This window comes from Vipera ursinii (assembly GCF_947247035.1).
Source record: "Vipera ursinii genome assembly, chromosome: 3".
Taxonomy (NCBI): domain Eukaryota; kingdom Metazoa; phylum Chordata; class Lepidosauria; order Squamata; family Viperidae; genus Vipera; species Vipera ursinii.
The window spans coordinates 114,750,594-114,762,880 of record NC_139516.1 but is presented as its reverse complement, the minus strand read 5'-3'; the positions used below and the strand labels follow the sequence as shown (position 1 = coordinate 114,762,880).

At 41.3% G+C, this 12,287-nt stretch overlaps 2 protein-coding genes across 2 annotated transcripts; one reads left to right on the top strand and one right to left on the bottom strand.

Annotated features, from left to right (window-relative positions):
* Positions 1–1,364: 1,364 nt before the first annotated feature.
* LOC310637228 (14 kDa phosphohistidine phosphatase-like) lies at positions 1,365–5,110 on the top strand. Its single transcript, XM_083357574.1, has 3 exons — positions 1,365–1,627; positions 2,793–2,917; positions 3,679–5,110. Exons 1-3 carry the CDS (start codon positions 1,483–1,485, stop codon positions 3,769–3,771), a joined length of 363 nt encoding a protein of 120 aa, XP_083213700.1. The 5' UTR covers positions 1,365–1,482; the 3' UTR covers positions 3,772–5,110.
* Positions 5,111–7,444: 2,334 nt separating this feature from the next.
* METTL18 (methyltransferase 18, RPL3 N3(tau)-histidine) lies at positions 7,445–9,679 on the bottom strand. The gene is made up of 2 exons (XM_083357559.1): positions 9,463–9,679; positions 7,445–8,783 (listed from the first exon to the last, which is right to left on the bottom strand). Exon 2 carries the CDS (start codon positions 8,778–8,780, stop codon positions 7,698–7,700), a length of 1,083 nt encoding a protein of 360 aa, XP_083213685.1. The 5' UTR covers positions 8,781–8,783; positions 9,463–9,679; the 3' UTR covers positions 7,445–7,697.
* Between the last annotated feature and the right edge of the window lie 2,608 nt (positions 9,680–12,287).

The window sequence follows — 12,287 nt, the reverse complement described above, 5'->3', positions numbered from 1 at the left end:
AGTCATTGCAAATGCATTGTAATGGTATGTGGGAATGACCTTGGGAAATAGGTAAAAGAGATGAAGCTTAGTGAATGGTCAGATAATAGACACCATAGCCTGCAGCTGCATAAAGGATGGAAAAAAGAAATCATGGCGTTAGTTTTAGGAGCTATCCAGATCCTGAGGTTTAGCAAAGTTACAGGAAGCGATATATATCTTAGAATGGCGTAGGCAAGTGCTTCCCAAACGTTTTCTTTCATTATCAAAAACCATTTATCAGAAAGCCTTTTATACCAATTATCAGAAAGTCCTTATAAATGTCCCTGTTGTGAATGAGAAATTGCTTTGTGTGTCAATACAGGTAGCCCTCGACTTACAACAGTTCATCTAGTGACCATTCAAACTTACAATGGCACTGGAAAAGTAACTTATGATCATTTTTCACATTTACAACCATTGTGGAATCCCCATGGTCTCATGATCAAAATTGAGACGCTTGGCAACTGACTCATATTTATGACGGTTGCAATGTCTCAGGGTCATGTGATTCTCTTTTGCGATCTTCTGAAAAGCAAAGTCACTTAACATTACTAATTTAACAATTGCAGTGATTCATTTAATGACAGAGGCCAGAAAGGTCATAAAATGGGACAAAACTCAACAAATGTCTCACTTGGCAACAGAAATTTAGGGCTCAATTGTGATCATAAGTCAAGGACCACCTGCACCTGAAGAAAAATTGCTTTTACCCAATTTGGAGTAATTTACTATCTGATGAATGCTTCTGCCTTCTAGCCAATTTTGTTAGCATTACAAGGTACTACCAAACTGATCTGGGGCTTCTGTAGACTAACATGCTCTCCTACAATGTATTATGCAGTCCGTATGTAATGTGTGTACTAGTTAAATCGGTTAATCCAAAGTAATTTGGATTTGGCCTGCAACTTGGATTAATTAATGGGCTGTTGAGCAAACATGGCTTCTTGTTCTGTTCCTTTAAAATAGATACGGTTAGTACCCCACATTAAGCACCTTTTGTTCCACTGGCCGAGATTGAAGAATATCCGTTATCTACCCTGAAATCGTGGGCTTCGCGGGCGAGGGGAAAGGTTGTGCTTGTGTGTGTGTGTGTGTGGATAATTCTAGCAAAGAGGCTCAACGCAGCCTTCTTCTCTTTTGGAAAAGTCCCGTTCCTTTCGCGCATTCGTGCGGCCAATACGCAGCTGGCCCACCAGCAGTACCAACCAATAAGCCACGGGTCTTCAAACTCGGCCCTTTTATGACTCATGGACTTCAACTCCCAGAATTCCTCAGCCAGGCATGCTGGCTGAGGAATTCTGGGAGTTGAAGTCCATGAGTCATAAAAGGGCCGAGTTTGCGGCTGCCGATCGAGGCCCCTTCTTGCCTTAAGAGAGGCTAGACGCGACGGCGAAACTACGTCGATGCTTTCGCTTTCTGCGCTTCGGCCTGGCGCTCTGTTCTCCTCCGCCAGGCTGGGTAATGGCGGCCGGAGGGCAACTGAGCTCGGTGCCCGAAGTGGAGCTGGACCCCGACGGCACTTTCAAATATATCCTGGTGCGGGTACAACGGGGGGCTGATGACCACCGCGACATCGTGAGGGGCACTGCGGACGCCGAGTTCCACAGTGAGTGGAGCTGCCAGCTGGACCGGACCCAGACAGTGGCTTAACAGTGGTGGGGGGAAAAAATGTGAAGTCGGCACCGTTGAACGTGAAATTAGAAAGCCGGGATAGCACTAAAGAAATTTTGTTTTGAAAACTTACACGTATGACTAAGGAGTGGTCTCTGAAAACGTTAGTTCAGGGTTAAACCCTAATAAGCAGGCATATACATAGAATGAAGGCTATTGCTAAGCACATTGATTTGTGCTTAGATTGTAAGCCGCCCTGAGTCTTCCGAGAAGGGCGGGATATAAATGGGATTAAAATAAATAAAATAAAAATAAACCTGGGTCAGATCCGCTGTCAGATTTCGCGGGGACAGCCAAGCCTAGTTCAACCATAATGTTCCGTTTGCTTTCCTTTTAAGTAGGGTTTGCGGAAACACCCCCCCCCCCCGCCCTTATGGTTTAGTAATAGATGAACTAGACCAGGGGTAGGCAACCTCGGCTCTTTTATGACTCATGGACTTCAACTCCCAGAATTCCTGAGTCAGCTGTGCTGACTCAGGAATTCTGGGAGTTGAAGTCCATGAGTCATAAAAGAGCCGAGGTTGCTTACCCCTGAACTACTAGACCAATACAGGAACTTGAATCCTGAGTTTGCATGCAGTGTGAATTCAGCATGTTGAAATAACTTGTTTCAGCTATGCCTTTTGAGCTTTTGCATTTCGAATCTGGAGAAAAGCACATTGTTCTATCTCTTTTATTTGGATTATAGTATAAATCTAAATGATGATGCTTTAGTCTAAATGCCACACTTTCTTCTTCCACAAAACCTTAAGTACGTGGGTTGCTATTTTCATTTTTACAAATAAACCACTTTATTCTTTTTTACCACTCTATTTTGTTTGTGGGCAGAGAAAGCCAAAAAAAAAAAAACCTTGTCACTCGTTTTTTGGCATTCAGTTTTGGCATTTCTTCACCTTTTTGGCATCTACAAAGGTGAGGATAGTCTATGTTCGTTTATAATAATGAATCCTTTCCAGACATAAATATGTTCGAAACTACTTGCATGAATACTATAGTTCAGGCAAGGTAGAGTTTTTATAGAGTTCCTACAATGTTTACATTTCACAGATCCTTGTTTTATATACTCTTGATATTCAGCTTAGCTTCTTTTTATATTACAGATCACATATTTGAAAAAGTAAATCCTGAAATGGAAAAGCTAGGCTTTGTATGCAAGTGTCTTGGAGGAGGAAAAATTGAACATAACAGCAAAGACAAGAAAATCCGTGTATTTGGCCTTTCTACAGTTAAGTGCTGCTTACATATGCTGCCCAAATATGACAATTTAATTTGCATATTAAGATTAGGTTGTTTATAAATGTATTGCTATTAATTCACAAGAAGGAACAGTAATAGATTTGAAGATGAGGTTTCTGTAACTCTCAGCTGTCCTCAAATATGTACCATCTTTCATGTTAAATCATTGCTTGTAGAATTTTTATTGAGTTCACACATTTCCAATTCTGCTGATTGCAAAACTGCAACAAAAACTCCAAACAAAAACATAATCTAAATTACATAGTATCCAGAATAAGCATAATGAATCCAGAATCTATTTTTATTGCTTTCTGTTCTGAAGAGATCTTGGGGACACAGGAGTCATTCCTAGTTTAGGGAAAATCTATGATGCATCATAGAAAACACAAAAAATTACAGAATACAGCTGTTTGATACTATTGGTTGTTCTTCAGTTTTATTTAAGAAATTAATGTAGTTGTTGATCATTTATTTATATAAATTTGTATAGCTGCCCATCTCACAAAAAGGTGACTCTGGGCAGCAGTGAACAATCATAAATAATCTGCTTTGAGTTCTGTCATAAGTTGCTTTGAGCAAACTTGTTCTGTCATAAGTTGTCTGCTCTGAGCAGGTATTATTAGGAATAAGTGTATTTGGAAATAATCGTGCTCAATAGCTATAGCAGAATGGAGTAAAATATTTTTGAGTGTCTTTTCCCATCCTTTTATTCTATGATTCCATGACACTAGAAATCTTTTCTTCTTACAGGGATATGGTAAAGCTGATCATTCTGCAACTGTTGAAATACTGAAGAGAACTTATAAAGATTATGAAATTAGCTGGTCAGATGACAAGAAATAAAATTGTATAATCTAATATAAATCTGAATCTTTTCAAGATAGTATACACTTAATTCTAAGCTCCCATGAAACATGAGTGCATTTAGCCTATACTGAATAAAAAAAAGTATATGAATGGGTTGGTTCATGTTTTAAATAACTTGGGATCACATCTTGTTGACAGCATTTGAATTTCTTTGAAATCTATACTGTACTTTATTTCCAGTTTACATTGCCATAAAGATAATTTTGATGCAGGCCCTCTTTAAGCATTTTTAAGGAATAAAGTTTCATTCAAGTCAAGCTTTCTTTGAGGACTTCATGAACATTGGTAAATATTTCCATTTTTGTTGATAAACTGCCAAATCAAAGACAGAATGAACACATGATCTTTGATAATTCATCCAGTTTCAATATTAAAATTCATGGAAATTATCTTGAATATACCTAATACTTGTATTTCCAGACTCCAAATTAGGGATATACATCTTTTTCAGGTACTCCTTCCCTAAAATAATGCAATTTTAGAGCCTTATTTGGGAAAATCAAAATTGTATATATGACAATTTAATGTATTAATACTGTTTCCCCGAAAGTAAGGCCTACCCCGAAAATAAACCTAGCTTGATCTTTGGGGGTGGGTCTAAGCCCTATTCCAAAAATAAGCCCTAGTTTGGGGGCAAGGCACACACCTAAAAATCAAGCTAGGGCAGGGGTGGGGGGTTAGAGCTACCCCACATGCCTCGCACCCACTTATCTGGCAGCCAGGCTTTTCCTCGCCAGCCCATTTCTTCTTCTGTGGTGTCTTCTGCAGCCAGGCTTGCATTTCGCAGTCTCAGGCCTTTCCAGAAGGCCACTGCAGCCGAGAACCGAGCTATGGATTCAATCCATAGCTCAGTTCTGCAAGACCTGTGCAGTCGAGAACCAAGCTATGGATTGAATCCATAGCTCTGTACTCAGCTGCAGAGGCCTTCTGGAAAGGCCTGACTGAAAATGCAGGCCAGAATGCAGCTGCAGAATGAAGCTGCTCCTTCAGTCAGAAGAAGTGGACCGGCTGGGCAGAGCTGTCAGTGTCAGAGGTGAGTATAAAAGACAACCCCCCAAAATAAGATCTGGTGCATCTTGGAGGCAAAAAAAAAAAAAAAAGACCCGGTGTTATTTTCAGGGAAACACAGTATTTTAATTTAGAAGGGGCACTTGAGCCATTTAGGTAGCATTGACACACTGGCAACTGCAGGTGCTGGATATAAATTCTCCTGTGGGCAATTATATAATTCTCTTGTCATCCAATCCCAGAGCAATTTAAAAATATTTAAATACCGTATTTTTCGGACCATAAGACGCACCGGACCATAAGACGCACCCAGTTTTTAGAGCAGGAAAACAAGAAAAAAAATTCTTTCTCCTTCTGTCTCTCTCCCTCTCTTTCTCTCCCATTGTCCCTTCCTTCCTTCCTACCTTCCCTCCCTCTCTGCATTAGAGCAGTACCCGCGGAGGCGGCCCTGCAGCCCAGCTTTCTCTTGCAGAAAGCAAGCTGAAACGGAGTGAGGGAGATTGCCAGAAATGCGAATCGGCCGATCTCGCACTCCTGCAAACTCCCTCGCTCGGTTTCAGCTTCCCTTGCTACAAGAGAAAGCAGGCTGAAATGAGGCAGATTGCAGCAGCGCGAGATCAGCCGATTCGCATTCCTGGCAATCTCCCTCACTCCGTTTCAGCCTGCTTTCTCTTGTAGCAAGGGAAGCTGAAACCGAGCGAGGGAGAGTGCAGGAGCGTGAGATCGGCGTTTCTCAGCACGTGCCGATTCGTGCTCCTGGCAATCTCCCTTGCTTTCCACTTGCGGAGGTTGGGGCTGGCCATACGGATCACCTTCGGACCATAAGACGCACCCTCGTTTTCCCCCCCACTTTTGGGGGAAAAAAGTGCGTCTTATGGTCCGAAAAATACAGTAGTTAAAAATATTAAGATATAGATTGTGCTTTGATGACATACGTTTAGTTACAATTTACTCAGTTGTGGTTTTGTACTTGTACCATAAAGATAACCATATGAATTGGATTCATAATACATGCTAGATTGAAAAGGCATTTAACAAGGTTCATTGCAAACATAATCACAGTGTAACTCTTTACAACTAATGTTTCATAAAAAAAATCCCTGTGCATGACAAGACACATCAACCATGGAAGGATTAGATCTACTTCACTATTTGAACGAAGACCATGAATTAAATTGTGCTGAAATAGAATTTTTACTGTGATTCTTCATTTGTTATCTGAACAACAAAAAAAATGAAATTAATTTATGGTAACATTCAGCTTCTAGCACAGGGGTGTCAAACGCAACATCACATGACGTGTCACGACATATCGTGACTTTCCATTTTTGACAATGGGATAGGTGCGGTTTTGGCACTGCCTGCGGTCCAGCAGTTTGACACCCGTTCTAGCATGACGCATACACCTGCTTGGTTTTACTGCTGTGAATTGTTAGAAAAGTCAAAGGTAAGCATGCTTCATAAGCTATTGCTTATGAATGTGGACTAACAAAGCAAGAGATAGAACAAGTGAAGATCAGAGGAAAGTATGAGACGAGCTTCAAAAAAAAGGGTAACATCTGGAAAGAAAATATAATGGAAATATGGTTGCTGGTTTCTAGCGGTAAGGAGAAAATTATAAGACAGCCAAGTTGACCTCAGTTAAAGTTCTCAACTAGAAATAGGGAGACCTGAATTCTAATCCTGAGTTAGCCGCAGCAGGCAACTGGGTGACTTTGAGCCAGTCACTCTTAGCCCTGGGATGAAGCAACAGCCAAGCACTATACATATTGTTTCCAAGAATCAATCAATCAACAATAAAAATGATACCGAGAGAGGTAAAAAAAACCACCCAAGGAAAAAAGGGATAGCATGTAGAGCAGGGGTGTCAAACTGCCAGCCCGCAGGCCGGATGAGTCATCCCAAAACCACGCCCACCCCATTGCCAGCAATGGAGAAAAAGCTCCAATACATTGCACGACATCACGTGATGTCGCAAGTTTGACATGTTTGATGTAGAGGGAGACTGCTTACCCCATGGTAATATAAAGAATATAAGGTTAAATTTCTCTCATATGTAATTTACCCATGGTATTTCAGAGATGGAATGTACAATGAATTTAGAATTTTTAAAGCATAGAATAATGCTGTTCCTATTTTGCTTTTTTGAAGCAGCTTCCTTAGTGTCTTAGACTAGATGAATCTTTATGCCAGTAAAAATTATTGAGATAATTTTGATAAGTGATTGATGTATTAGAGCAGGGGTGTCAAACTCAATTTCATTGAGGGCCGCATCAGCATTGCGATTGCCCTCAGGGGGCTGGGTGGGTGTGGCCTACTGGGTGGGCGTGGCCTACTGGGTGGGCATGGCTAAAGTGTGTATGGCCTACTGGGTGGGCGTGGCCAGCTCTACATCCTTTGCATCAAGGGTGCCTATGGGGGCCTGGGCAGGAGTGGGACAGATCTGAGGGTCTCTGGCAGAAGGAGGGTCTCTGGGCCAGGGCCAAGGCAGTGGGGGCCGTTCCCTCACTGTTTCCAGGATGGCTTCACGGGCCGCATGAAACCACTTCGCGGGCCAGATCCGGCCCCCGGGCCTTGTGTTTGACATGTCTGTATTAGAGGGAAAGATATTATATATGTAGTATCAGTCTTAGATAAATTATCAAACTAGGTCCATAAAAGAATGCAGTCTTAGACATTAATGGGAAATGACTGCTAGACAAAATCAAGGAGAAAATATTCTTATGTGGTACATACCCTGCACAAATAATTATAATTCAGAGATGAGAAAACATGGTAAATGAAAAAAGTTATGGTATAAGTAAAGTTAAATGTAATTACAACACCTAGTAATTACAAAACCTCTGATAACAGAAAATACATATTTAATAATATGCTGAGCCAACAGGAATTGGCTAACAGGAATTGTTAAATGTTAGTTTAATAATGAAACGCTTGAGCCCCTTCTCAATAACTTTAACTGTTTGAGATTTAAATATATTCTTCTTTTCTATGAAACTTGTAAAAAGGTGAACCCCTCCTCCACACCCAAAATAATGTGCTTTGCTAGCTAAAAATATGGTGCCCTTTCTTGCCAATAAACTTGAAAGTGCATCATGGAAAGCTTCATAGTAATTAGGATTATAAATAGTTTCGGATGTAAGTATGAGATCATATTTTACTAAAGGCTTGGTATTATTTAAAATAAATTTACTAAATTCTGACCATTCCCCAGAAAAAAACTTGCATTTAGATAGAAAATCTTGGGTGAAGTCTTTTTTCCTAAATTGATTTAGGTGAAATTGGGTATCTTCTTCACAATCATCATCTTGAGAACAATTAGCCAGCACGTTCGGCATGGTGAGTTCTTCAATTACTGAACTGTTATAATCTTGAAAATGAACTTCTTTGGCATTTCCTTTTAGTGCAACTATTCCCAACAGACCAGCTCCACACCCAAAGTCCAAAACTGACTTCTGTGCAAACTGAATGTCAGCTTCTGATAAATAATCCATGAGATCAAAAGTGCATTCCCAAATCTTTAAACCTCCTTCATAGACACCTGTAATTAGGTCAGATTGAGGAGAAATGTTAGGCATAATATTTTCTCTGACAGAATTTCCTGGGAGTGCAGCCTCCACCACAGAAATATTTGCATAGTGAATGCCTGGTAAAGTTGCAATAATTTTGCTCTCAAGGACTTTACTGATATCTTTAGGAATATCATGTACCTTGGCAGATTTGGGACAGGACTGTTGCCTCAACAAACTTGAGTCAGGGCTTTCATTCAAAGTACTGTGGTCTGATATATCAGCAGTGGTTCCAGATAAATAGTAATTTAATATTTTTTCTTCTGAGGTAATCTTATTGCTGTTTTCTGAAACGTCGCCTTGATTATTCAATAGGACCATTTCCTGCTGTAGCTTTTCATTCTCAGCAGTAGTATCTGTTCTGTTTTCTGTTATTTGGTCTACAGAGAAGTTGAATTGAAATTCCATTGTCTTGAGAAATAAACAGGAAAAAAAAGTTTATGTTTGATGTATTAATAAGCAAACATATACTGATTATGGTTGTGCTTCAAAAGAAACGTACAAATCTTATTCTTAAAGTGACATTAACTTCTATCCAGTTATAATTTACCCTATTTCTAATATCCTTACAAATGTACTATACAGCATATAATATTATACTGTATATTGTTTCTTAACAATACTCATAAATGCTTACACTATCCGGTTACGGCTTCGTGGGTTGCCCAGACAGACAGCAATCTTTGTTGTTCAGAAAAAGATACACCAGAGTTGAGGCAAGAGTAATTTGCCCCCAAATCTGATCCAGTTTCAAGAGTCTCTTTCACAGCGTTTCCATGGGAAAAAGGAACCCAGCGTGGCTAAAGCTGATACACCAGGGGTCTTCAAACTTGGCCCTTTTATGACTTGTGAACTTCAACTCCCAGAATTCCTCAGCCAGGCACACTGGCGTAGGAATTCTGGGAGTTGAGGTCCACAAGTCATAAAAGGGCCAAGTTTGAAGACCCCTGTGATACACCGAGTGCTTCGCTGCCTCGTACTATTTACCGGTACTTGATTGATTATGCTACTCCCCCTCGCTCCCCCCCCTTTTTTTTTCCTTCCAAGAGCACCCTAATTCCCACACAATACAGGATCCTTTCCTTCCAACCTCGTGAATGGTGGCGTTGGCGGACTCGGAAAAACTGAACTTCGCACGGGAGGAGGAAGCCTCTCTAGGCTCACGGCCGGGCAGCCGATCGACTTAGCGGAGAAGCTCGCCGGCGGCTGAATAATAAGCTAAACCTCACGTGGCCCGGCGGGGTTTCGCTTTCCAAAGAGTTTCCAGAGCGGCTCCGTCGCAGGACTAGCCCGCCCTTGAGTTCGCTCTATGGTCGCCGCGGTGTTTGATGGGAGTCGCCCTGAGCGGAGGGGGAGGGAGGGAAGAGGAGGACCTTCGTTTCTGGCGGCAGATACGGAGTGAGCGGCATGGCTCAGGCCGAGCCCGAGAAGATCTCGCTGTTGTCCGAGGTGGAGGGCTGGGATCCAGAGACGTGCCGTCGCCAGCTCTCCGACGCCCTGCCGCGCCTTTTCATATCCTTCTCAATTGCAATAGCCGAGGCGCGGGAGCAATTGGGAAAGGTGGCCCCGCCCCTTCCTTTAATTCAAGGGTTCCCAGCCGGGGGTGCGAGACGATATTCCGGGGGGCGGGCGGGTGCGAAAACTTGGGTTTTCAGAATTATAGTATGCCTAATTCATTGCTGTTGTTTAAGGGGTGGCTCTTTGAGCTATCAGGCCTGGACTGAGGGGTTTGAATGATTTTAAATTGGGATTTTAATTTGGGGGGCCATATTAAATTTAATTTAATTTTAACTTAATTTTATACTGTATTGTTGTTAAATTTTGCCCTGTAAACCGCCCTGACTCCTTCGGGAATAGGGCGGTATACAAATTGAAATAATAATAATAATAATAATAATAATAATAATAATAATAATAATAATAATAATAATAATAATAATATAATATATCAAGCATTCTAGGGGTGCGGGGTATGGAAAAGGTTGGGAGCCGCTGCTTTAATTAGTCGTATCCACTGCTGGCGTTTGGGATGATTCAATCTTTCTGTAAGTCAGGATGTTTACTTGCAAGCCAGTCAGTTAGTTGCTCGCAGCGAGCTAAGAGGAGAGGTAGAAACGAAGCGCTGTAAGTTTGAGAAATGAAAACGGGCCCTAAACAACCTAGGTCAGGGGTAGGCAACTTCGGCTCTTTTATAACTCACGGACTTCGAGTCCCAGAATTCCTGAGTCAGCTATGCTGACTCTGGAATTCTGGGAGTTGAAGTCCATGAGTCATAAAAGAGCCGAGGTTGCCTACCCCTGACCTAGGTAAAGTCTCACACTCAGCAATTTCCTGAGCATTAAATGTTTAACACTGAGTTTATCTGTTTTCCACTCCCTTTCCAAAGACAGCGACTTACAATTAGTAACATAAAATTTTAAAAAAATGGATAGCAGTAGCATAACAGTAATAAAACAATAGAAACTTGGATAGGGCCCATTGTTCATACTTGAACAATGGGTCCTATCTAACAAAATGGAGAAAAGCAAAGTTCTACATTTAGGCAGGAAAAATCAAAGGTACAAGTACAGATTAGGTGAGACCTGGCTTAAAAACGGTAACTGTGAGAGGGACCTTGGAGTCCTAGTGGACGATCACTTGCCTGTGAGCCAGCAGTGTGCAGCAGCAGCCAAAAAAGCTAATACAATCCTGGATTGTAAAACCAGAGGCATAGAATCAAGATCATGCGAGGTATTAGTACCGCTTTATAAAACCCTAATAAGACCACACCTGGAATACTGCAGCCAATTTTGGTCACCATATCACACAAAAAAATGTTGAGACTGGAAAAAATTCAAAGGCCTAGAGTCTAAAATACAAAGAACAGCTGCAGGACGGGTCTGGCTAGTCCATGGGTAGGCAACCTTGGCTCTTATATGACTCATGGACTTCAACTCCCAGGAATTCTGGGAGTTGAAGTCCATGAGTCATAAAAGAGCCGAGGTTGTCCCTGGGCTAGTCTAAAGAAAAGAAGAAATAGAGGAGAGATGATAGCAGTATTCCAGTATTTGAGGGACTGCCACAAAGAAGAGGGGGTCACATTATTCTCCAAAGCACCAGAGGGCAGGACAAGAAACAATGGTTGGAAACCAATCAAAGAGAGAAGCAACCTGGAATTAAGGAGAAACTTCCTGACAATGAGGACAATTAACCAGTGGAACAGCTTGCCTCCAGAAATTGTGGGCGCTCCATCACTGGAGATTTTTTAGAAGAGACTATTCACTAGACAGTCACTTGTCTGAAATGGTATAGGTTCTCCTGCTTGAGCAGGTGACTGGACTAGAAGACCTCCAAGGTCCCTTCCAGATTCTATTCTGTTCTATTCCATTCCATTCCATTCCATTCCATTCCATTCCATTCCATTCCATTCCATTCCATTCCATTCCATTCCATTCTATTCTATTCTATTCTATTCTATTCTATTCTATTCTATTCTATTCTATTCTATTCCATTCCATTCCATTCCATTCCATTCCATTCCGAGGTTCTGATTTTTCTGAACCTCCCATGGATGGAGGAGGCTGTTGTCATAGCTTTCTACCTGGAGAGAATTAAAAGGTTGAAGCATGCACCTGACCTCACTGAAAAGGAGTGAAAGAATGAAACAGGGCTTCATTCTATGCTGTACACATGGAGGGGAACAAGGGCACAAAACTGGTGTCTGCTTCTCCCCATCTTGTGGTGTCGGCACTGGTTTCTAAACTCCTGCTTCATTCTTATTGGCCCGCTTATTTGCACCTCCTGTTCATTTGCTCACTTCCAACAGTGCATTCTATTAATATATTTTTAGGGAAAGTAAGATACAATGATACAGTGGTAGAAAAATGTACAGCTTTATTTACTACATTATCACTTGAATTTCTTTTTGATTTTAAA

Coding starts and splice junctions, on each gene's coding strand:
- LOC310637228 (XM_083357574.1), top strand. CDS start 1,483: ATGGCGGCCGGAGGGCAACTGAGCTCGGTGCCCGAAGTGGAGCTGGAC. Junction 1,628..2,792: donor TGCGGACGCCGAGTTCCACA/GTGAGTGGAGCT, acceptor TTTATATTACAG/ATCACATATTTGAAAAAGTA. Junction 2,918..3,678: donor GTGTATTTGGCCTTTCTACA/GTTAAGTGCTGC, acceptor TTCTTCTTACAG/GGATATGGTAAAGCTGATCA.
- METTL18 (XM_083357559.1), bottom strand. CDS start 8,780: ATGGAATTTCAATTCAACTTCTCTGTAGACCAAATAACAGAAAACAGA.